Raw genomic sequence first — 23,019 nt, 5'->3', positions numbered from 1 at the left:
CTAAATTTTGTGAGCAGTCTAGGTTAAGAATCATTACAGTGGAGGAAAATTCTATTACTGCTGCCCATGTTTCTACCTAATATCTGGGTCCTGTAGAAGTATAGCCTCACTTTCAAAGAAGGAAGAGTACCATTGTTTTGAAGGACGTTTCATCATGTGTGTTCTGCCAGTATATTCTCAGAAATGTCCACTAAGTTAAGTTAGTTAGATCATTATCTAGGCACAGAATGTGGTCTTTCATCACTGGATTTGATTTCCCCATCCCTGCATGAACTGTTTGTTCACTTACTGCATTATGTGTTTCAGACCAGACAGTCTGAAAACAAAATGCAGACAATGACCCCAAGGCTTTGGCAGGAAAAAAAACTACATAAATGTGGCTGCACGGAACAGAGAACATATGATTTCTGAATTATCTGGGGGGGGGGGCAGCTGTCCCACTGAACCAAAGCAGTGCTTTCCTAGGTTGAAGCAGCAGAAACCACAGAACACAAGACACAAGTGATAATGATTCATGTGACTTTTAATTCTTATTTTACTAATGATTTACAGTGAGTGTAGGGAATAAAGAGACAAGGATGATGTAATGGAAAGGAAGAAAAGTATCTTTCAAGTGCCTTGAACTGTGGAAGCATGTGCTAGGATAAGAAAGTTCAGTAAAAGCATCATGTCTTTATCATTACAGAGCTCGTAATGGAGAAGTGTGACAGGGACATTGCAACTCTTTAGCTCTGGTGAAGTGACTGTGGGCAGAGTATTACTCCTGCATCAAACTTGGCACACGTGGAATATGGGGCAATGCAGCTGCTACACAGGTGGGCAGATGAAAAGTTGACGCTCTAGAATCTTTTTCCCAGCATGTGAGCAGGAGCCCCTCTCTGGTCTGAGTCTCATCCTCTCCAGCAGGGGGGAGCCCCCAACCATGCAGCAGTGGGAAAACTGTTGGGCAAGACTCTACTAGAAAAGAGAGATTTCTTTTTTCTATTTGCTGGTGGTGTTGACTGACCAGAAGTGACTTCTTTTGCTTTGGGGCAGTAGCATTGTGTCCTGGTGATAACATAATCTACATTTAGCACTCTTAAAAGGCATATTAGAGTGAAAACAAAGCCTCTTTAGGACTTAGACTAGTGGGAAGAAGGGAATATGTGGATTCTAAGGATAAGGACATGAAACAGCTAACTCTATATCACCACAAAAAAACCGACACAGATAAATGAGACCTTTACTTTTTCCATTCATACAAATACTCACCTCTTCTAGCTTACATGACTAAATCTAAGGTCAGCTTAATCACAGCTTGGGATAACTATTACTGTGTTTCTAACATTAAGGTGAAAAGCTACATTCTTAATTGAGTAGGTTTTTTTTTTTTCCTAATTAAATGGATTTGATTAGCTGAAAAGCCTAAAATCTAGGGAGTCTTCCTTATTTTATTTGTTGAGGGCAACCCTTAAAACTTACCACTGCCATTTTTTTTTTAACCTACAGAATTGGAAGGATATGAAATGGGCAGCATGAAGTCATTACATGAATCACAGAAATGGTCAACATGCATCTAATTTTACCCATTCAGCAAAGAGAGTTAAAGGGGTTAAGTTCTTTTGAGAAGAATGTAAATATGTTTCAAAGGGGAAAATACTATACTACCCTTTTTTTTTTCTTCAAAATGGTAGATACATGGAATTGCGGGGGGGTGGGGGGGGTGGGAGAGAAAATGTCCATTAAACAAAACACCTATCATTTGTGAAATGGTTTTATTAGAGTGGTGTTGGGTGTGGACCATTAGTTTACCTTTGGCAGTGATCTTATATTTTAGATATCTAGAGTGAGATTATATAGCTGGGTAATGGCTGATTATTGTGAGTAAAATAGGTTTTAATTTCAATTCACAGCAAATGATGATGATCACAGATTTAGCACCTTAGTTTGTACCTCCTCTGTACCCGTATCATCTATCACTGTAAAGCCTGAGCTTTAGGTGGGAAAGCTCTTCTCTGATGGCTCTAGGGCTGCAGTTTGCTCCAATCTAAAGGGTGGTTTTCTTATTAGAGAATGGCGGTATTTGATGCTAAATATGAGACTGAAGCCTTGAAGACATTTTATAGTGGTGACAGGTGTTTTGGTTCAGGAATAGGCTGTTTAACAAGTCAAATGCATATTATCCCCTCTTAAGTAGTAACTCTTTTTAAGCAACAGAATTATATTTTTTGGCTTGAAATGGTGCTTTCTTCTATATTTGCTTTCTCGGTTTTCTTAGTAGATATTACTGTCTCCTCCAATATTTCTTCAAAACTTTCCCCTATCTGGGAGGTTTTCTTAGAGGCTACCTTAGAAGCCTCCTCTTCCTCTTCCTCCTCGTCTTTCTTAAGAGACAGCCCGGTGGATGAGACCTTGGAGATAGTAGAACTGAGGATTCTAGGTGGAAGCAGATATCCTGGGTTGGAAAGTGGATTCAGCCCTGAAATGCTTGACCCACTGGTGCTAAAACGCGTCTCTTCGCCTTCCAGCAGTTTCCTGTAAACCAAACAGAGAAAAATGTCCCAGGAGGCCAACCTGCAACTTTTGAAAATGAACTTAACCCTGAATCTCCTATTCATTTTAGAAAGATTCTAGGAGACTTCACAGTTTATTCATGACGTTGAGACCAATAAATACTGAAATCCGAAGCTTAAAGACTTGGAGTTGGCCCTGGCCGGTTGGCTCAGCGGTAGAGCGTCGGCCTAGCGTGCGGAGGACCCGGGTTCGATTCCCGGCCAGGGCACATAGGAGAAGCGCCCATTTGCATCTCCACCCCTCCGCCGCGCCTTCCTCTCTGTCTCTCTCTTCCCCTCCCGCAGCCAAGGCTCCATTGGAGCAAAAGATGGCCCGGGCGCTGGGGATGGCTCTGTGGCCTCTGCCCCAGGTGCTAGAGTGGCTCTGGTCGCAATATGGCGACACCCAGGAGGGTCGCAACATGGCGACGCCCAGGATGGGCAGAGCATCGCCCCCTGGTGGGCAGAGCGTCGCCCCCTGGTGGGCGTGCCGGGTGGATCCCGGTCGGGCGCATGCGGGAGTCTGTCTCACTGTCTCTCCCTGTTTCCAGCTTCAGAAAAATGAAAAATAAAATAAAATAAATAAAAAGAATTTAAAAAAAAAAAAAAAAAAAAAAAAGACTTGGAGTTGGCCCTGGCCGGTTGGCTCAGCGGTAGAGCGTCGGCCTGGCGTGTGGGGGACCGGGGTTTGATTCCCAGCCAGGGCACATAGGAGAAGCTTCCATTTGCTTCTCCACCCCCCCCCTCCTTCCTCTCTGTCTCTCTCTTCCCCTCCCGCAGCCGAGGCTCCATTGGAGCAAAGATGGCCCGGGCGCTGGGGATGGCTCCTTGGCCTCTGCCCCAGGCGCTAGAGTGACTCTGGTCGCAGCAGAGCGACGCCCCGGAGGGGCAGAGCATCGCCCCCTGGTGGGCAGAGCATCGCCCCTGGTGGGCGTGCCAGGTGGATCCCGGTCGGGAGCATGCGGGAGTCTGTCTGTCTCTCCCCGTTTCCAGCTTCAGAAAAAAAAAAAAAAAGACTTGGAGTTATCCAGCATATACATGCATGCTCACTCATACACAACACACACACACACACACTCACACACATCTTCCATACTAGCTATATTTAAAGCACAGTCAAAGGGAAACTTATTCTATTCACTAATATATTAACAAAGGAAAAACCTACAATTCCTTTTGGCCTCATCACACCCATTTTTATCACTTAAAGAGTCTACACAGCTCTAGGGAAAGGTAATTTTGCTAATTAACATCATATGTGACATAGAAATAAGGAGATGGTAAGTCCACAGAGGAGGAGAGAACTGTCTGATCCAGCCTGAACTTGAGCTCTGTACTTCTTCAGTGTACAGGAGTACAAATGGAGTGGAACCAGCAATATCAAAGACCAGCGAATGAATGTTTTTCAGATCCCAGACTTTCTCTCAGGCTGGCCTAAAGGGCATCACAAAAGAATGGCCCCAATACCTTGTTTTTCATAACTAATTGTATCATCCTTTCTTTTTTTTTTAATTTTTTAAAATTTTTTTATTTTTAACTTTATTCAGTTTTTTTTTTTTTAGAGAGACACACACAGAGAGAGAGAGAGAAAGAGAGAGAAGGGAGAGGAGCAGAAAGCATCAACTCTCATATGTGCCTTGGCCAGGCAAGCCCAGGGTTTTGAACTGGCAACCTCAGTGTTCCCAGGTCGACACTTTATCCACTGTGCCACCACAGGTCAGGCCTGTATCATCCTTTCTTTAAAATCAGAAACTCAAGACCCTATCAAATCCTCTTGGAGCTTTGTTTTGAAGGGTATATATAGTGTAAAGAAAAGAAGAAGAAATGCTCAGACAGATCTAGGATTGAATGAGCAACTTGCACAGTCCATAGTTCAAGCTTCCTCGTCTGCACAATGGGAATAATAAGACCTATACCTAGATAATTTATAATGCAGTATCTAATAGAGTGCCTGGCTCATGGTAGTCAGTCAGAAACTTTTATTAGCTGTCATTATTACTTTTGTGTGTGTGTGTGTGACAGAGACAGAAAGAGACAGAGGAACAGACAGACTGGAAGAGAGAGAGATGAGAAGCATCAATTCTTGTTGCGGCACCTTAGTTTTTCAACGATTGCTTTCTCATATGTGCCTTGACGGGGGGGGGGGGGGGCTATAGCAGACTAAGTGACTTCTTGCTCTAGCCAGCGACCTTGGGTTTAAGCTGGTGAGCCTTGCTCAAACCAGATAAGCCCACGCTCAAACTGGCAACCTTGGGGTTTCGAACCTGGGTCCTCCGAGTCCCAGTCCGACGTTCTATCCACTGCGCCACCGCCTGGTCAGGCCATTATTACATTTTCTAAGGTAAATGTTCACTGGAATACTGTCCTGAGTAGGAATCAGGGGGGTAACTCACCTATTAGGACTTTTTATTCATTTTTAGAGAGGAGAGAGAGAGAGAAACAGAGAGAGAGAAGGGGGAGGAGCAGGAAGCATCAACTCCCATATGTGCCTTGACCAGGCAAGCCCAGGGTTTCGAACCAGCGACCTCAGCATTTTCAGGTCGACGCTTTATCCACTGCGCCACCACAGGTCAGGCCTATTAGGACTTTTTATGTTGTATAAACCTTATTTTTAAAGTTAGAGTCTAGTGAGTTTATGTCAACTTCTATGTACTCACACTATCCCCTTAAATCTTAGCAAGGATAAGTAGAAAAACCAGGACTAGTAAGGTGGAGTTGAGATATAACCAAGTCAAGGGACAGAGGAGTCAGTCGGCTCATCTGGAAGGGGCCAGTGATGTCTTTCCTCATCCTCCCTCACCCATAAGAAATAGAAAAGACTAGAACCATTTATTTGGGTAATCACTGCATGCCCTTTGAAGTACCTGTAAGCTGCTATCTCAATATCAAGAGCCATCTTGACATTGAGCAAATCCTGGTATTCCCGAAGGTGGCGAGCCATCTCACTCTTGGTGTTCCTCAGATCATTCTCCAGTTGCCCGATGCTGTCCTGAAAAGTGACATAGCCAACACAGTTAGGCCAAACTAGCTGAAATTCACTGAGATTTCCACAAGGCAAGGACTCTCAACCCTGACTATGCATTAAAATATCCAAACCTTCCCTCACTGCCCAGCCAGATTCTGATTCTCTGTTCTGGGATGAAGTCCCAGCATCTGCATTTTTTCATAAAGGTCTCTAGGACATCTGGATACATGGTGTGGGTTGGGATTGTCTATCACGTAGCACATGATTCTCAACTGAATCCTAGGGTGGTATATATATATATATATATATACCTTAGTCCTACCAAGATATATACCATCCTAGGGTGGTATATATCTATATACCTATACCTATACTTATACCTATACCTATATCTATATCTATCTATCTATCTATCTATCTATCTATCTATATATATATATATTTTTTTTTTTTTGCTTACTCTTGCTTGTTTGTTGTATTTGCTGCTAATTAACTCATTTGCTGCATGTCCTTTCCATAGCCCAAAGCCTCAGGTTAGATTCAGAAACTCCCTGCCTGAACAGTGGTGGCGCAGTGGACAGAGTGTCGACCTGGGACTCTGAGGACCCAGTTTCAAAGCCCGAGGTCACTGCCTTGTGTGCAAGCTCATCCTGTTTGAGCACAGGCTCATGAGCTTGAGTGGGAGGTCCCTGACTTGCACGTGGGATCATTGATACGATCCCATGGTCACTGGCTTGAAGCCCAAGGTCAGTGGCTTGAACAGAAGATCCCCACAGTGGAAAACACAGACAGGACAGCAAGTCTTCTTTGCTTCCACTCATTTTGATGATTGCCTGGAAGTCTGCTACTCAATCACTTTACTGAAAGCATTTTATGTGACATATAAAGAGGAAGCAGAAATACTCTATGAAAAATTTTTTTTATCCACAAAGTGGATTGAAATTATGATATTTTTTAAAAAAGAAAGCAGCTTTAGCCTGACCAGGCGGTGGCGCAGTGGATAGAGCATCAACCTGAGACGCTGAGAACCTGAGACACTGAGAACTCAACCTGGCTTGAGTGCGGGCTCATCTGGCTTGATTGTGGGGTCATAGACATGACCCCATGGTCGCTGGCTTGAGCAAGGGGTCACTGACTCAGCTGGAGCCCCCCAGTCAAGGTACATATGAGAAAGCAATCAATGAACAACTAAAGTGCTGCAACTATGAGTTGATGCATCTCATCTCTCTCCCTTACAATCTGTCTGTCCCTGTCAGCCCTTCTCTCTCCCACTAAATATAAAAAAGAAAGCTGTTTTGGTTCGATTCCCGGCCAGGGCACACAGGAGAAGCGCCCATTTGCTTCTCCACCCCTCCGCTGCGCTTTCTTCTCTGTCTCTCTCTTCCCCTCCCGCAGCCAAGGCTCCATTGGAGCAAAGATGGCCCGGGCGCTGGGGATGGCTCTGTGGCCTCTGCCTCAGGCGCTAGAGTGGCTCTGGTTGCAACATGGCGACGCCCAGGATGGGCAGAGCATCGCCCCCTGGTGGGCAGAGCGTCGCCCCTGGTGGGCGTGCCGGGTGGATCCCGGTTGGGCGCATGCGGGAGTCTGTCTGACTGTCTCTCCCTGTTTCCAGCTTCAGAAAAAAAAAAAAGAAAAAAAAAAAAAGAAAGCTGTTTTATGTAATAGCTTTGCTCCAAATTCTTTCAGGTGCAAATCCAGGCCTCGAGAAAAACAGCTTTACATTTGTGATTCTGGAGCAGTCAGAAGATCATCTAACAATACAGCAGAGCTTATTGTTTACCTCCTTAAAATCCTCCAGCACCCATGGAGTAAAATTCAAATTCCTCAGCATGGCCTATTTCTCCCCCTTGCTCAACGTGTTCCGGGTACCCTGGCTCTCTCTTTTGCTCCTTAGTCCTACCAAGTTGCTGTTCCAGGCCTTTTAGGCTACTTCCTCTGTTTGGAATGCTCTGGAGTGGGTCTTTACCTAGCCCGCTCCTTGTTAGACAAGGTTCAGTTCAAATGTCCTCTGCTCAGACAGGTCTTCCTGGCATCCAATGTAAGCACTCTCTCCACACCAATCTCGCACATTATTTTACATTAAGCCAGAGCAGCTGCTAGTCTATGAAGGAACATTGTGCAAGTTAGAAAAAGGTACCTCCAGAGAAAGGACAAATTTTAAAAACACACTCACTTAAAATTTTTCTTTTTTAATTTATTGATTTTAGTGAGAGAGTAAGGGAGAGAGAGAAAGATGGAACACTGAGCTGTTCCTGTATGTGCCCCGACCAGGGATTGAACAGGCAAACTCTATGCTTCGGGACGATAGTCTAAACCAGGGGTCCCCAAACTACGGCCCGTGGGCCGCACACGGCCTCCTGAGGCCATTTATCCGGCCCCCACTGCACTTCCAGAAGGGGCACCTCTTTCATTGGTGGTCAGTGAGAGGAGTACATTGACCATCTCATTAGCTAAAAGCAGGCCCATAGTTCCCATTGAAATACTAGTCAGTTTGTTGATTTAAATTTACTTGTTCTTTATTTTAAATATTGTATTTGTTCCCGTTTTGTTTTTTTACTTTAAAATAAGATATGTGCAGCCTGACCAGGTGGTGGCACAGTGGATAGAACATCAGACTGGAATGCGGAAGGACCCAGGTTCGAGACCCCGGGGTTGCCAGCTTGAGCGCGGGCTCACTGGCATGGACCCAAGGTCACTGACTCGAGCGGGGTTACTCAGTCTGCTGTAGCCCCATGGTCAAGGCACATAATGAGAAAGCAGTCAATGAACAACTACGCTGTCGCAACGAAAAACTGATGATTGATGCTTCTTATCTCTCTCCGTTCCTGTCTGTCTGTTCCTATCTATCCCTCTATCTGACTCTCTGTCCCTGAGGGGGAAAAAAAAAGATATGTGCAGTGTGCATAGGGATTTGTTCATAGTTTTTTTTTATAGTCCGGCCCTCCAATGGTCTGAGGGACAGTGAACTGGCCCCCTGTGTAAAAAGTTTGGGGATCCCTGGTCTAAACCAATCGAGCCATCTGGTCAGGCAGGGCAAAATAAGCTCATTTGTCAACTTCTCTACAATAGGCTTTTTCAGCCTTGGCCCTCTTGACATTGTGGGCTGAAAAATGCTTCATCATGGTGGCTGCACTGTGACTTGCAACAATATGTTTAGCAGCATCCCTGGCCTCTACCTACTAAGTGCCAGTAGCACTCTCTCTCCTGGCTGTGACAACCAAAAATGTCTGCAGACATTGCTAAATGCCCCTGGGGACAAATTGCACCTGGTAGAGAACTACTACCCTAGAATGTAAGGGACCCAGGAAGCAGGGACCCTTTCTGTCTAGTACACTCTTGGAAGCCAGAGCCTAGCACAGCACACACTGTAGATGCTCAATGAAAAACTGTTGAATGATGCTCCATAACCACTTCTTATGACCTATAAAGGTGTGAGCGAATAACCCATATAATTCAGTTGCAACTTTGTCGACATGAAGAGCATAGCGATTGAGAGTCACCTTATGAAATAGTGATGCAGATAAATGTATCAGAAATCTCAAGAAAGTAAGTGCTGAGGGGCCCTGGTAACTCCCCTTGTGTGGGGATGATAAAGCTATGGTGAAAAACAGAAGAATCTTCAGAAAGAATTAAAATTCATACCACTTACCTGCTCTATAAATATTGACAGGAATACCACAAAGAAGAGACTCGATTAACTGATGGCTACAGAGCAAGGAATGATCAGTGGTGGGGAAAATACATATTATACTGGACAGCAATAGTATTATTCCAAAAATTGTGTTAAGGGTTCATGAGGATTTAAAGGGATTTTTACCAAGAAATGTTACTTGGTGGTTGCTATTTGAGGCTAAATTAACCTACAAGCAAATTTACTAGTGATGCATCAAGGGTAAGAGAATCAACACGAACTATGGTATAAGGGAAAAGAGTCTAAGGTGCAGGGGGAAAAAGGAAAATGGAGGAAGTATTCTCATTAAGCAAAGGAGCAGGAGAAATACGTGAGGAAAAGAGGATTTCCTCAGGACCTTTGGGTTGTATTTCCTTTCCCTGCCACAAATATCTAACATGCCTCAGTCAGTTTTCTATATATTAGTTTATTCAAAACTTCCATTTTTTTGCATATAGAAATTTACAATCTTCATTCTTTATTGAGGTGTTCTGAGATTTCTCAAGTTGGGATTCCAGTTTAATGCACCTCCATTATTACATGTTTCTATTACTTATTAAGTAAGATAATAGACATTAAAACAGCACTTGTGCCTGGCCAGGTGGTGGCGCAGTAGATGGAGCGTTGGACTGGGATGCGGAGGACCCAGGTTCGAGACCCTGAGGTCGCCAGCTTGAGCATGGGCTCATCTGGTTTGAGCAAAAATTCACCAGCTTGGACCCAAGGTCGCTGGCTCGAGCAAGGGGTTACTCGGTCTGCTGAAGGCCCGCAGTCAAGGCACATGTGAGAAGGCAATCAATGAAGAACTAAGGTGTTGCAGTGCGCAACGAGAAACTGGTGATTATGGTGGAGAAGCATTCAGATGAAAGGCAGATTCTTCAATAACCTGATCTCGACTGGAGAAACTGGTGATTGATGCTTCTCATCTCTCTGTTCCTGTCTGTCTGTCCCTGTCTGTCCCTCACTCTGACTCTCTCTCTGTCTCTGTAAAAAAATAATAAAATTAAAAAAAATTAAAACAGCACTTGTCCACTTGTCACAAAGGAACTGCTCAATAAATGTTAGTGGCTTTTTTTTTTTTTTATATTTTTCTGAAGCTGGAAATGGGGAGAGACAGTCAGACAGACTCCCGCATGTGCCCGACCAGGATCCACCCAACAAGCCCACCAGGGGCGTGTTCTGCCGCGACCAGAGCCACCCTAGCGCCTGGGGCAGAGGCCAAGGAGCCATCCCCAGTGCCCGGGCCATCTTTGCTCCAATGGAGCCTTGGCTGCGGGAGGGGAAGAGAGAGACAGAGAGGAAGGAGGGCGGGGGGTGGGGTGGGGTAAAGGGGGTGGAGAAGCAAATGGGTGCTTCTCCTATGTGCCCTGGCCGGGAATCGAACTGGGGTCCCCTGCACGCCAGGCCGACGCTCTACCGCTGAGCCAACTGGCCAGGGTTGTTAGTGGCTTTTATTATTGTTAATATACCATGTGACTCTCTATCTTTTTTTAGTCATATAGACAAATTAATTATGAGCCCTCCCTACAACCCCTTAAATAACTAAGGAAAGCAATGTATAAAACAACTTTAGGCTTGAAAAGTTGGAGGCATTAATACTTAAAGCACTAGTTTTTAAAAATAATAATTTTGAATAAAAACCTTACCAAAGTGGGTTGTACCACTCTTAATTAGGAAATTAAGCATAATGCAACCTTTCTCAGTGACTGCAGGTTATGATTATGACCAATTATTTTTCTATAATTCTGTGATGTCTTATCTTTTAGGGCAACTGAAGTAGTATACCAGTCTGTTTATTTCTACCCTAAAGACCCCAAAGAGCTGTGTTTGAAATAATGTTGGCTACTTATTGGTTTCCTTTGTCCTGAATGAACTGATCTGCTGCTACTTCTCCATGAAATGCCTGACTCCAGTGGTCCCTTCTCCTCTAACATGCGGCAGGCTTAAAATCCAAATGAAGTGCTTTAGAATCATGTAAGGTAAGAATGAATAGACTGGGGGCATCAGAGTGGTCGACTTCCTAATATGTGCTTTAGAGACAGGTATTTTTATCTCAGCAGGTTAATTATATCCTTTTTTTAAAAAAAATATTTGTTTAACAGCTGTTTTCTGAAAGAGAGGTTATTGGAGAGTTGAGTTCTAGATAGATGAGATTTCCTTGAACTTTTCTGTTGCACATTTCACCTATCAGGTCATGAGTAGACAAAAAGCATGACTTGGCTTCCTTTCAGAAGGAATTGTGCTGACTGCTGATCATTGCTCTCCAACGTCTGGTTTCTTTGTTTGAGCTCTTTGTTTCCCTATACTAGGCTGTCTTGCCTCGCCCTTCAAAAGCTCTGCCAAAGATGGCTTCCGGCTTGCGAAATCTGAGCAGAGCGCTGCAGTCTGTCCCCTCCCCCAACTACACAGCTGCTGCTGGCTTAGCCTGAGGGAATGGGAAGGAGGCATTCCCAGCTCCAGCTGGGGTCTTTCCTGGAGTAGATAAAACAGGTGCTGAAACATCTATCTCAGGGCTGGAAGGAGGTAGGCTGGGAGTGCGAGAATTGGCAGCACGAGCATCTGCAGTAAAGAGGAACAACAAGCAATGGCTGTCGATTTCCTCGCTTTTAGGGGCCCTCAGCTAGGCAACAGTAGTGAGCCCAGCCATCCGAAATTACTACTCTGCATAATAAACTTCAGAGGGGAGAGGGGATTTTTACATGTGAGCCACCCACATGGCTTATTGTCCCTCCTGTCTTTGTTTTATCCCCACATAGGTCTTCCTTTTTGTCCCTACCATACTTTAAAAATCTTGCATTATTTGAGCTGGTTTGCACAGTGAACTGTGGTTTAGGTCTGTGCACCCCAAAATCAATCTGAAGAACAACAGGATGCAGCATTTTTATTGAAAACGTTTATCCATGGGCCACACCTACTCAAACCACTGAATCCATATTCTCAGGAGTGGGCTTGAGTCTTTTTTTTTAAACCTTGAAATGACCTTGGTATGTCAATGAGTATAGGAACCACTGGTTTCCATTTATTTTTGTAAAGGAGCTAGTGGACCAAGTGATAGTAATGCAGTGAGGTAGAGAGGAGCAAGAACAACACAAACAACAACAACAACAAAATGAGTTAAAGACTAAATGTAGCTTTTTTCTTGAATTCTAACTTCAGAAATGGATCTATCAAGCTATAGATTTATATGCAGTACTGCCATTCCCAATCTCCAAGGGACCAGCCCCTCCTGCTACTTAATTAGGCTGTATTCCAATCTCATATTGGAGAGAAGAGGGCAGACTTGGCTCCTCTCCCTAGGGAACATTAAATACTGGTGATCTTCATTGTTCAGCAAACTCTTTCAAGGAAAGCTTTAGCTTTCCAAGACTGATCATAGTACAGGGCCAAGGTCCGCAGTCACCTTCAAAAATGTCCTTAGATATTTTGGGGAGAATTGGGGTTCTCATGGTGGTCAAGCAGCTATGCAGAACCCAAATCACTCACCCTTTTTAGAAGTGGAAAAGATTTCAGCTAAAGAGAGTGGCTGCATTTGGATTTTGAAGACAAAAGCTCTACCTCTTCATCATTTCTCCTGTTGCCTGATTTGGACCTCTAGTGCACCATTGTGTACATACTCTGTCACCTTGAATCATTCTTTATCCTTTTTCAAAGTGAAATAAGCTTTCTCTCCTTAAATAGGCTGTCAGCTCTCTGAGGCAAGGAAAACACAACTTCAATGGAGCCCTCCTCTGCCTCTTGGAGAGTGGCAAGCTTGCAAAGGAAAATGGGTCTACTACTAATCACTGAAGCAGAAGAAAGAGAACAGCCTCCCATTACTGCAGTGAAAGGGGACAGGAACGGGGGTGAGAGGGCAAGAAAACAATGGCTGAATCTCAGTGTGGAGAAGGAAGCTTTTCATCTTCATTAGCACTACTGAGTTTGTTACAGACACCGTTGTAGCTTTAGGCCTTCAAGATCTGCAGGTGAGGACGTGAGCCCCTCCTCAGCCTTAGGTCCTAAGGAGTAGGAAATAGCTCTCTGTCTTTTGATCTCTTCCACTCCATCAGCAGGTCCACTGAGGCACTGAAAGCTAAAACTGATGGGGGCTGAAAGCCTTGTCATGCAAACAACAAGCCAGACAAAATTGGCACTAACTTTTAGAATGCAGGAGCTATAACAGCTAAACAGAGGACATGGCAAAGCCCAATTCAGATGGCAATTGAGGGTAAATTATCCTTTTTGTAGAAATATTGGGCTAACCCTTTGAGGCTTCTGGAAGAAAACGCAAAGCTTCAAGTCTTCAATTAACTAAATGTGATTAATCCAGACCTTCCAAGGGTTAGGCCACATAGTGAAAAGTTCAAGTTACAGATCTTGAAGCAGAATAGAAGTCTTTATTTAAATAATTCTGTAATTGCAAACTAGCCAAAACCAATGGTCCAGGCAAGCTGTCTTTCTTTATCAAAGAAAGTAATTTATAATGAACAACCTGCACACCAATAATTATTCTTTATCTCCTGACTAAAATCATAGTTTTTTTGTATGTATTTTATTAATGATATTAAACCCTATTAATTTAATCAAATGCAAACTTTGATCTTAGCTAGAATGAATTATTGCAAGTTTCTGAATTATTAGCTTCTCCTCAAAGAAGCTTCTCTGTACCTTGAATCTGAACTACCCTATTTAGATTATTTTCTATATTTTTCTCCAGCTGCTACGCCCTTGTGGTCATAAGCCCAGAATGTTTTATCTTGCAAAACCAAAGATGCAGTGGTCTTTGTTTGGAGAAAAAAAAAAAAAAAAAAAGGAGAAAAGAGACAATTACAGGAGCTTAGAGGACAGGCAAAAATGAAAAATAAGTGGTTTATCCCAAAGATAGAACCCATCTCTGATTTGTCACATGCACTTAGGTTGGAAAAATGGCTTTTAAAAATGGGTATTTAAAAAAAAAGAGGGTATTTTCAAGTGGAATCTCACTGCTACTGAGCAGATTAAGTGGTTTTTATTAAGTGCTAAACCATCCATGAAAGTGAAAATTGATGCTGCTCACGAGGTGACTTTTGATTGCAGGTAGCCAAGATTGATGTGTTGGTGTTGCAAAAGAAAAAAATACCATAGCAGTTAATTGCCTAGAGAGTCGTAACTGGGACATGCGACAGGAGACACATTGTCTGAAATGGAAAGAACTCGAGATCAGCACCCAGGACAGCGCCCCGACCATTCTCCTTTGCCAACGGTGTAAAGCTTTCTTTGAGGAAAAAAAAAAAAAAAAAAAAAAAAAAAAAAAAAAAAAATATATATATATATATATATATATATATATCAATCGATTGACAAGGGAACGGTGTGCATGTGCGAGTGTGTATTGGGAAACGGGTAGAGAAAGAGCAGGGCGGTTACGCTAGCCCAACCACCCATCTCGTTGGTTCCCAGTCTCTACTTGTTTGAGGAGAAAAAGTCAATAAAATGGGGTAGAACTCTTCCCAGTTCAATCCGGCCTAATTCTCCCGACCCTAGGGCAGACAATACTCTGTAAATATCTATCTCAGGGGGTACAGAATACGTTTCAAAATCAACAAAAGACGCCAAAGAGCCGAGACAGCACCGTCAACCATGGAGAGGGTGTAACCCACCCTGTTCGGCTCCCTCCTACTTTGGCTGGAAACTGTTCTTTAAGTTTTAAGTGTCTTTATTCTCACTTGATGACAGGGAAGCATGAATTAGATTTTCGGAATCTGAAGAAGGGAGGCTAAGAGCTTTTTTGTGAGAAGGGCTCGGAAAGGGATGTAAGTGAGGGGCAGGAAGAGAGGGAGTCCAGACCCCTAAAATGATCTATCAGTGGAGAGTCCAGAGCTTTTTGTTTGCCACAGCGTCTAGTCCAGGATCTTTCTCTCCTCCCCCGCCCTCCCCTCAGTCCCTGGGGCCTCAGCTGTGCGGGAACGCGCTGGTCTGTGTGGGAGGGGGCAGGGAGCCCCTCCCTGCCCAGCGCTCCAGCCTCACCTGGTAGCTAGCCACTTCAGCGCTGTGTCGCTCCTCCAGCTCCAGGATCTGCCTCTCCAACGACTCATTGGCTCCACGAAGGCCCTCGATCTCGATGGTGCGCGCCTGCAGCTGGCGCCGGTACTCGTGGATCTCCTCGCGGCTGGCCCGGATGGCCTCGGTGCTGCGCGCCGCCTGCTCGTTCAGGTTGGCAAACTTGGACTTGTACCACTCCTCGGCTGACTGCAGGTTCTTGGCGGCCAGGGACTCATACTGGGCGCGGATCTCCCTTAGCGCCGAACTCAGGTCCGGCTTAGCCACAGCCACGTCCACCTCGGCCGCAGCCTGCGACGACGCCTGCAGCGTGGCCAGCAGCTCGGCCACCTCCTCGTCGTGCACCTGGCGCACGAAGGCCAGCTCGTCCAGCAGCGACTCCACCTTCTTCTCCAGGTCCAGGCGGGCCAGCGTGGCGCCGTCCACGTCGCGCTGCTGCGCCTTCAGGGCGCGCTCGGCGCCTTCGCGCCCGCGGCTCTCCTCCTCGCAGCGCGCCCGCAGCCGCTGCACCTCCTCCGCCAGCCCGTCGCGCTCCAGCAGCGCCTGGGCGCGGGCCGAGCTCGCCTCCTCCAGCTGCGCGCGCAGCTCGCGCAGCTCGCGCTGGAAGAGCTCGCCGACGCGCGATGGCTCGGCTTGGCGCTGCCTCAGCGCCGCCAGCTCGGCCTCGAGCGCGCGGTTCTGCGTCTCCAGCTGATGCACCTTCTCGATGAACACGGCGAAGCGGTCGTTGAGGCCCTGCAGCTGCTCCTTCTCGTTGGTGCGGATGATCTTGTACTCGTTGGTGCGCGCCGCCGCCTGGCTCAGGTCTAGCCCGTCGGACACCGGAGGCCGGCGGTAGGCCAGGCCCAGGCCGAGCGACGAGGTCGAGGAGCAGGCGGCCGAGGAGGCCACATTGCAGCGGGACAGCGACTGCGAGCGGTAGCTGCCCGCGCCGCCAGTCCCGGAGAAGCGCGACGACAGGCGAGAGCCGTCCCCGAACACCTTGCGGTAGGAGGAGGGGCCGCACAGGTAGTGGTCGGAGCTGAAGCTCATGGTGCCAAAACCCGGGCTGGGACAGCGACTGCAGCTGCAGATACAAAGGAGAGGAGAGGTGCGCCAGGCGGGGCGCGGCGGGGCGGTGTGCTGCGGGTTTTAAGGCGCGGGGGCTGGCGCGGCGCGTCGGGGGCGGAGCTCCTTCCCGGGCTTGACGGGGAGAGGGAAGGGGGCACCGGGATCTGCGGCGGGGAAGCGCAGTGACTACGGTAGCTGCGCGCTCCACGGACCTGCGGCGCCAGGACAGAGCCATTTGCGTAGGAACCGCCTCCTGTCCTTAGTGTCCCGCCCCAGGAATCATCTGGTTTGGAAATGACGAGCGCAGAGGTGCCTACATAACTGGGGTTTGCCATCCGGAAACGACAAGGTTCTGTCGCATCCCTTGAACCTGTCCTAGGGTTTCCTGGAAGGTGTCCCGTGCGCCCATGTCCACCCCGGGGCTTCCGAGGGTGAAGCCCTGTTTTTCCAGTTAGCGTGGGGACCCGCAGGGCGAGGCTTTGTCCCCTCCCTCAGCCCATTCCGGATTCCCAGGGGGAAAGTGGGTCTACGTCAGAGAGCATCTCATCAGCTGTTCCTCTGTAGGTCCCGGGACGGCCAGGGGCGGGAGGCCGCGCGGAAAGCCTGCGACACTCGGGGGGGGGGGGGGGTGAAGGGAGGTAGGTCAAGTACGCGCGGGCCTGAGTTGCAGAGTGGAAAGAAGCGGAGAAAAGAACTGGGATGGCGGCAGTGGGCACAGTGGTGGTGCCCCTGCCATTTGTATAAGTGTGCTTTCCACATTCACCACAGTCCTCACCACTCTCCATTAAATTACTACCACCTTCTTAATTTCTTTACCTTACCTGCCTGGCCCGGTAGGCATTTGAGATTTTAGTCTGTGTAAACCCTCATCTAGTTTGCAGGAGTCCTTTCCCATGGAAATCTCTCTTTATAGACAAAAGAGGTCTCTACAAATAGATCCTCAGGAGTGGGAAAGAGTGATGGCAACTGAACCGGCCTCCATTACCATGCATGGGGGAGGGGGCAGAACCCAAAGAAAAGGATCTGAAAAAATCAAGGCTGGGAAGAAATGTATGCAGTACTCACCTTCAAGCTTATATCTCTCAGGATGTAGCTATGACTTTGGAGAGAGAGTAGGAAGAACTGTTTAATAGATTCTAGAATTTCAGACTGAAGACATTTCTTGATCTTAGAATCTCAAGAAAGTAGTTCTAGGGTATGTTTTAACTTCATGGGGGTGAGGTATGGGGAGAAGAATATTACGTGAGACAGACCACTAGAGGAAGGGGAAAGAGAGTCCTATGAGGCTTTAGACTAGAGCATATCTCCTGGCTTTGTGCTTGATCATGGGAGAGGTCAGGCCTTTTCACAGCTCTGGCTTTGTATTACAGATCAAGACCTTAGCTGGAGGACTCAGTTCTGAGTGCTTTGGGTTCAGAAAGACCTGGTGAGGTGAAGGATAGAAGAGTGCTCACCTGGCTAAATAATACTTCCTGCTAGTCACTGTGCCAGGACTTTTTGCATAGGTTTATCTACTTCCAGCCACTTCTCAGGGTGGCCCTTACCACCTTCTTATAAATAAGAAACTGAGGCTCAGCTGTAGCACTCTGTATAAAGGTCACTAGCACCAAATATATCCTTTCTTCACCACATCATTTTGCTTCTTCGAGCAATGAAAAATTCTTGAAGTCTCATTAATTTCCATGTAGCCAAAATAAGGCTTAGTGGCTTTCAGAAGAGTTTTGGCCACTAACAAAGCAGCAGATTGGTTTATAATGGAAAGAGCATTGGACCCAGAGTCAGAGGTGATGGGTTTGAATGGTGGCTTCTGTCACGTAGTAAGCATGTGGAGATAACAACACCTATGTCCCCAAGGTCATGAAAGATTTAGTTGATGCATGTAAAAGTGCTTTGTAAGATGTAAAGTTATGAGGGACTATTTTCATCACTGTCTTCTTTCAACTAAAGGGACACTGCTTCGCATATACCATCAACAGGATAAGAACTGGGTTTAGCGATGGGATTGCAGAAAACTATCCACCACATCCTTGTAAAGGCTGCCTTTGAGAGAAAGAATACAGCCAACCTTGATTGCTTGTGGTCTGGGGGCCAGTGTTAGTGTGGCTTGCAGTTGTTTTCCCATTGCTACGTGGAAACAACCACAGATAATTAGAAGATCTTACTTCTGGGCTATAATTCCAATTTCATTTCAACAGTGTTATTCAGGACTGCTAATAATCAGCAAAAGTCCATGGTTGGAGTTTCGCCTTTATTTCTCTTTCCATCCACCAATAGCAGCAGTACTCCAAAGGCAAAACATACATAGAACAGAAGAAAGTATATGAAAGACCAAATGATTCAACAAGGCAGTAGTGGCCCTGTACAATCTAGAATGAGCTGCAGTATGCATTTTTTTAAAAAAATTTTTATTTTATTGATTTTAGAGATTGAGGAAGGAGAGAGAGAGACAGGAACATCAATCTATCTGCTCCTGCACATGCGCCAAACCGGCAACCTCCACACCTTGGAGGAGGCTCCAACCAGCCGAGCTATCTGGCTAGGGCTGTTTACATTTTCTTTTTTTTAAGACTTTTTAAAAAAAAATTTATTTTTTACAGAGACAGAGAGTGAGTCAGAGAGAGGGATAGACAGGGACAGACAGGGACGGAGAGAGATGAGAAGCATCAATCATTAGTTTTTCATTGCCCGTTGCAACACCTTAGTTGTTCATTGATTGCTTTCTCATATGTGCCTTGACCTTGGGCGGGCCTTCAGCAGACCGAGTAGCCCCTTGCTGAAGCCAGCAACCTTGGGTTCAAGCTGGTGGGCTTTTTTTGCTCAAACCAGATGAGCCCGCGCTCAAGCTGACAACCTTGGAGTCTCGAACCTGGGTCCTCTGCATCCCAGTCCGACGCTCTATCCACTGCACCACCACCTGGTCAGGCTGTTTACATTTTCTAAACAGCTTACCTGACATTCCCAACTAAGATTCCCTCATGGGACTTATACCTCCCCTTTCTTGGCAACCCACCCCATAGGCCAAAGATGTTTGGCTTTAATAATTTTAGCACAAAGCTATATTACAAAAGAGTGATCTTGGCAAATCCTCAAACCACAAGTTCTTCCAGCTGGCCAGATTTCCTGAGGGATTGCCTTGTCTTCATCTTCCTCTGACGTCAGACTCTGGCACTGTGGACACGTTGGTGGGTGTGTCATTCCCTGGTTCTTTCTCATACCACATCTTCTGTGGCCTCTGTGTGGCATTTGGCAGTGCTCACCACTCTCTTTGTTTCAATGACTCAGTTTTCAGCTTTCTGCCTTCCCTCAGAAACTCTTTTTTTAGTTATTAGGTCTTTCAGAGTCAAGGAGGCTTTGTGATAAAGTCCTCTTCCTAAGAGCTCTGGCTTTGCATTATGGTTCTTCCTGGCGATGGAACTTTGAATAAATCACTGTTATTTTCTGAACCTTAATTTCTTCACTTGTAAAATTTTAATAAAAATATCCATCTGAGTGGTTTCTATCTTGACTGCTCATTAGAAGTACCCAGGAATTTAAATTCAGATTCTCAGGCCTTGTTCCAAACCCATTGAACCTAGGTTCAAGAACCCTTGCCTGGCTCATGATGGAGCAGTGGGTAAAGCATTGATCTGAAAAGCTGAGGTCACTGGTTCAAAACCCTGGGCTTGTCTGGTCAAGGCACATACAAGAAGCAACTACTACAAGTTGATACATCCTGCTCCCCCCACTTTCTCTCTTTCTCTAAAATCAATAAATAAAATCTTTTTATTTTTATTTTTTTATTTTATTTTTTACAGAGGCAGAGATAGACAGGATAGACAGGGACAGACAGACAGGAACGGAGAGAGAAGAGAAGCATCAATCATCAGTTTCTCGTTGCGCGTTGCGACTTCTTAGTTGTTCATTGATTGCTTTCTCACATGTGCCTTGACTGTGGGCCTTCAGCAGACCGAGTAACCCCAGGCTGGAGCCAGCGACCTTGGGTCCAAGCTGGTGAGCTCTTTGCTCAAGCTGGCGACCTCGTGGTCTCGAACCTGGGTCCTTCCGCATCCCAGTCCGACGCTCTATCCACTGCGCCACCACCTGGTCAGGCAATAAATAAAATCTTAAAAAAAAAAATGAACCCTTGACATACCTCTCAAGATTTTGGCCCTGCCCAGATAGCTCAGTTGGTTAGAGTGTCATCCCGACATGACAAGGTTGCAGGTTCAATCCTCAAAATCAGGGCACGTTGAAGGAGCAACCAGTGAATAAATAAATGACTGGAAATCAATGTTTCTCTCTCTCTCTCTCCCTTCCTCTCTCTCTAAAATCAATAAACAAAGATTATTTATTTATTTATTTATTTTACAGAGACAGAAAGAGAGAGTCAGAGAGAGGGACAGACAGACAGGAATGGAGAGAGATGAGAAGCATCAATCATTAGTTTTTTGTTGCGACACCTTAGTTGTTCATTGATTGCTTTCTCGTATGTGCCTTGACTGTGGGCCTTCAGCAGACTGAGTAACCCCTTGCTCAAGCCAGCGACCTTGGGTCCAAGTTGGTGAGCTTTGCTCAAACCAGATGAGCCCACGCTCAAGCTGGCGACCTTGGGGTCCCGAACCTGGGTCCTCCGCATCCCAGTCCAATGCTCTATCCACTGAGCCACCACCTGGTCAGGCAATAAACAAAGTTTTTTTTTGTTTGTTTTTTGGGTTTGTTTTTTTTTTTTTGTATTTTTCCGAAGTTGGAAGCAGGGAGGCAGTCAGACAGACTCCCGCATGCGCCCGACCAGATGAATAATTTGCAACAACTTGGATAGATTGCAAGGGTATTATACTGAGTAAAAAAAATTAATCTCAAAATATTATGGCCTGACTAGGCAGTGGTGCAATGAATAGAGCATCAACTTGGGATGCTGAGGACCCAGGTTCAAAATCCTGAGGTCATCGGCTTGAGCGTGGGCTCATCAGTAGCCTGAGAGCAGGGTCGCCAGCATGAGTGTGGGATCATAGACATGACCCTATGGTCATAGGCTTGAGTCCAAGGTTGCTGGCATGAGCAAGGGGTCACTGGTTCAGCTGGAGCACCCTGGTCAAAGCATGTATGAGAAAGCAATCAGCCTGACTGGGCGGTGGCACAGTGGATAGAGCGTCGGACTGGGATGCAGAAGACCCAGATTCGACACCTCGAGGTCGCCAGCTTGAGCGAGGGCTCATTTGGTTTGAGCAAAGCTCACCAGCTTGGACCCAAGGTCGCTGGCTCGAGCAAGGGATTACTCAGTCTGCTGGAGGCCTGCAGTCAAGGCACATATGAGAAAGCAATCAATGAACAATTAAGGTGTCGCAATGCGCAGTGAAAAACTAATGATCGATGCTTCTTATCTCTCCATTCCTGTCTGTCCCTGTCTATCTCTCTCTCTGACTCTCTCTGTCTCTGTAAAAAAAAAAAAAAGAAAGCAATCAAAGAACAACTAAGGTGCCATGACTGTGGGTTGATGCTTCTCATCTCTCTTCCTTCCTATTTGTTTCTGTCTGTCCCTTTCTCTGTCTCTGTCACACACACACACATACACACACACACACACAAATGTTATGTATATGTGACTCCATATGTGTAACATTCTAGAAGTGACAAAATTATAGTGATAGAAGACATATCAATAGTTGATGGATTAGGGTTGTGGAGAGGGGTAATATTAGAAGTTTTATTGTGTGTGGTGATGAGCAGTTCTGTTACTGAAATCTACACATGTAATAAAAATTAACAGAATGAGAAAGAGAGAAACTAAGAAACAATGCAGTGCAAATTTAAATAAGGTCTGTAGTTGAATTCATGTGTTATATCAGTGTCATTTTCTGGGTTTTGATAATGTACTATGGTTATATAAGATGTTATCATGGGGAGTGAACTGGGTGAATAGTATCTGGGAACTTTCTGTACTCTATTTGCAACTCCTTGTGAGTCTTAAACTGTTTCAAAGTACGAAATAGTTATTTGAAAAGTATATGTATTTTTAAAATTTATATATATATGTATATAAATAGGCAAATGTTCTTCAGAGTTACATGCTGAAATATTTAGAGTTGCAACATCATGATTGATATAACTTACTCTTAGATTTTTTTTTTTTTTTTTTTACTTATTATTATTATTTTTTTGTATTTTTCTGAAGCTGGAAACGGGGAGAGACAGTCAGACAGACTCCCGCATGCGCCCAACCGGGATCCACCCGGCACGCCCACCAGGGGCGACGCTCTGCCCACCAGGGGGCGATGCTCTGCCCCTCCGGGGCGTCGCTCTGCCGCGACCAGAGCCACTCTAGCGCCTGGGGCAGAGGCCAAGGAGCCATCCCCAGCGCCCGGGCCATCTTTGCTCCAATGGAGCCTTGGCTGCGGGAGGGGAAGAGAGAGACAGAGAGGAAGGAGGTGGGGTTGGAGAAGCAAATGGGCGCTTCTTCTATGTGCCCTGGCCGGGAATCGAACCCGGGTCGTCCGCACGCCAGGCCGACGCTCTACCGCTGAGCCAACCGGCCAGGGTCTTACTCTCAGATGTTTTAGCAAAACCAGTATACACATGCCTGACTACGCGCAGTGGATAGAGTGTCGGACTGGGACACGGAGGACTCAGGTTTGAATCCCTGATGTTTCCGGCTTGAATGTGGACTCTTCTGGCTTGAGCACGGGCTCCCCAGCTGGAGCGAGGGGTCGCTGGCTTGAGTGTGGGATCATAGACGTGACCTCATGGTTGCTGGTTTGAAGCCCAAGGTCACTGGCTTAAGCAAGGGGTCATTAACTCTGCTAGAGCCTTCC

General features: G+C 46.0%; 2 protein-coding genes across 2 annotated transcripts in view; one reads left to right on the top strand and one right to left on the bottom strand.

Annotated features, from left to right (window-relative positions):
* Nucleotides 1-502: 502 nt before the first annotated feature.
* On the bottom strand, nt 503-16,213 carry INA (internexin neuronal intermediate filament protein alpha). Its single transcript, XM_066238397.1, has 3 exons — nt 15,149-16,213; nt 5,396-5,520; nt 503-2,514 (listed from the first exon to the last, which is right to left on the bottom strand). The coding sequence occupies exons 1-3, from the start codon at nt 16,211-16,213 to the stop codon at nt 2,199-2,201; spliced, it is 1,506 nt and encodes a 501-aa protein (XP_066094494.1). The 3' UTR covers nt 503-2,198.
* NT5C2 (5'-nucleotidase, cytosolic II) overlaps nt 16,180-23,019 on the top strand; it is a 188,926-nt gene continuing 182,086 nt past the window's right edge. The window contains exon 1 of the mRNA XM_066238390.1: nt 16,180-16,271. The gene's annotated coding sequence lies outside the window, so the exon portion shown is untranslated. The remainder of the gene's footprint in view (nt 16,272-23,019) is intronic.

The sequence above is a fragment of the Saccopteryx bilineata genome, chromosome 7 (assembly GCF_036850765.1).
Source record: "Saccopteryx bilineata isolate mSacBil1 chromosome 7, mSacBil1_pri_phased_curated, whole genome shotgun sequence".
Classification (NCBI taxonomy): Eukaryota; Metazoa; Chordata; class Mammalia; order Chiroptera; family Emballonuridae; genus Saccopteryx; species Saccopteryx bilineata.
The sequence above is the reverse complement of the archived record's forward strand: the minus strand, read 5'-3'. Positions and strand labels throughout refer to the sequence as shown.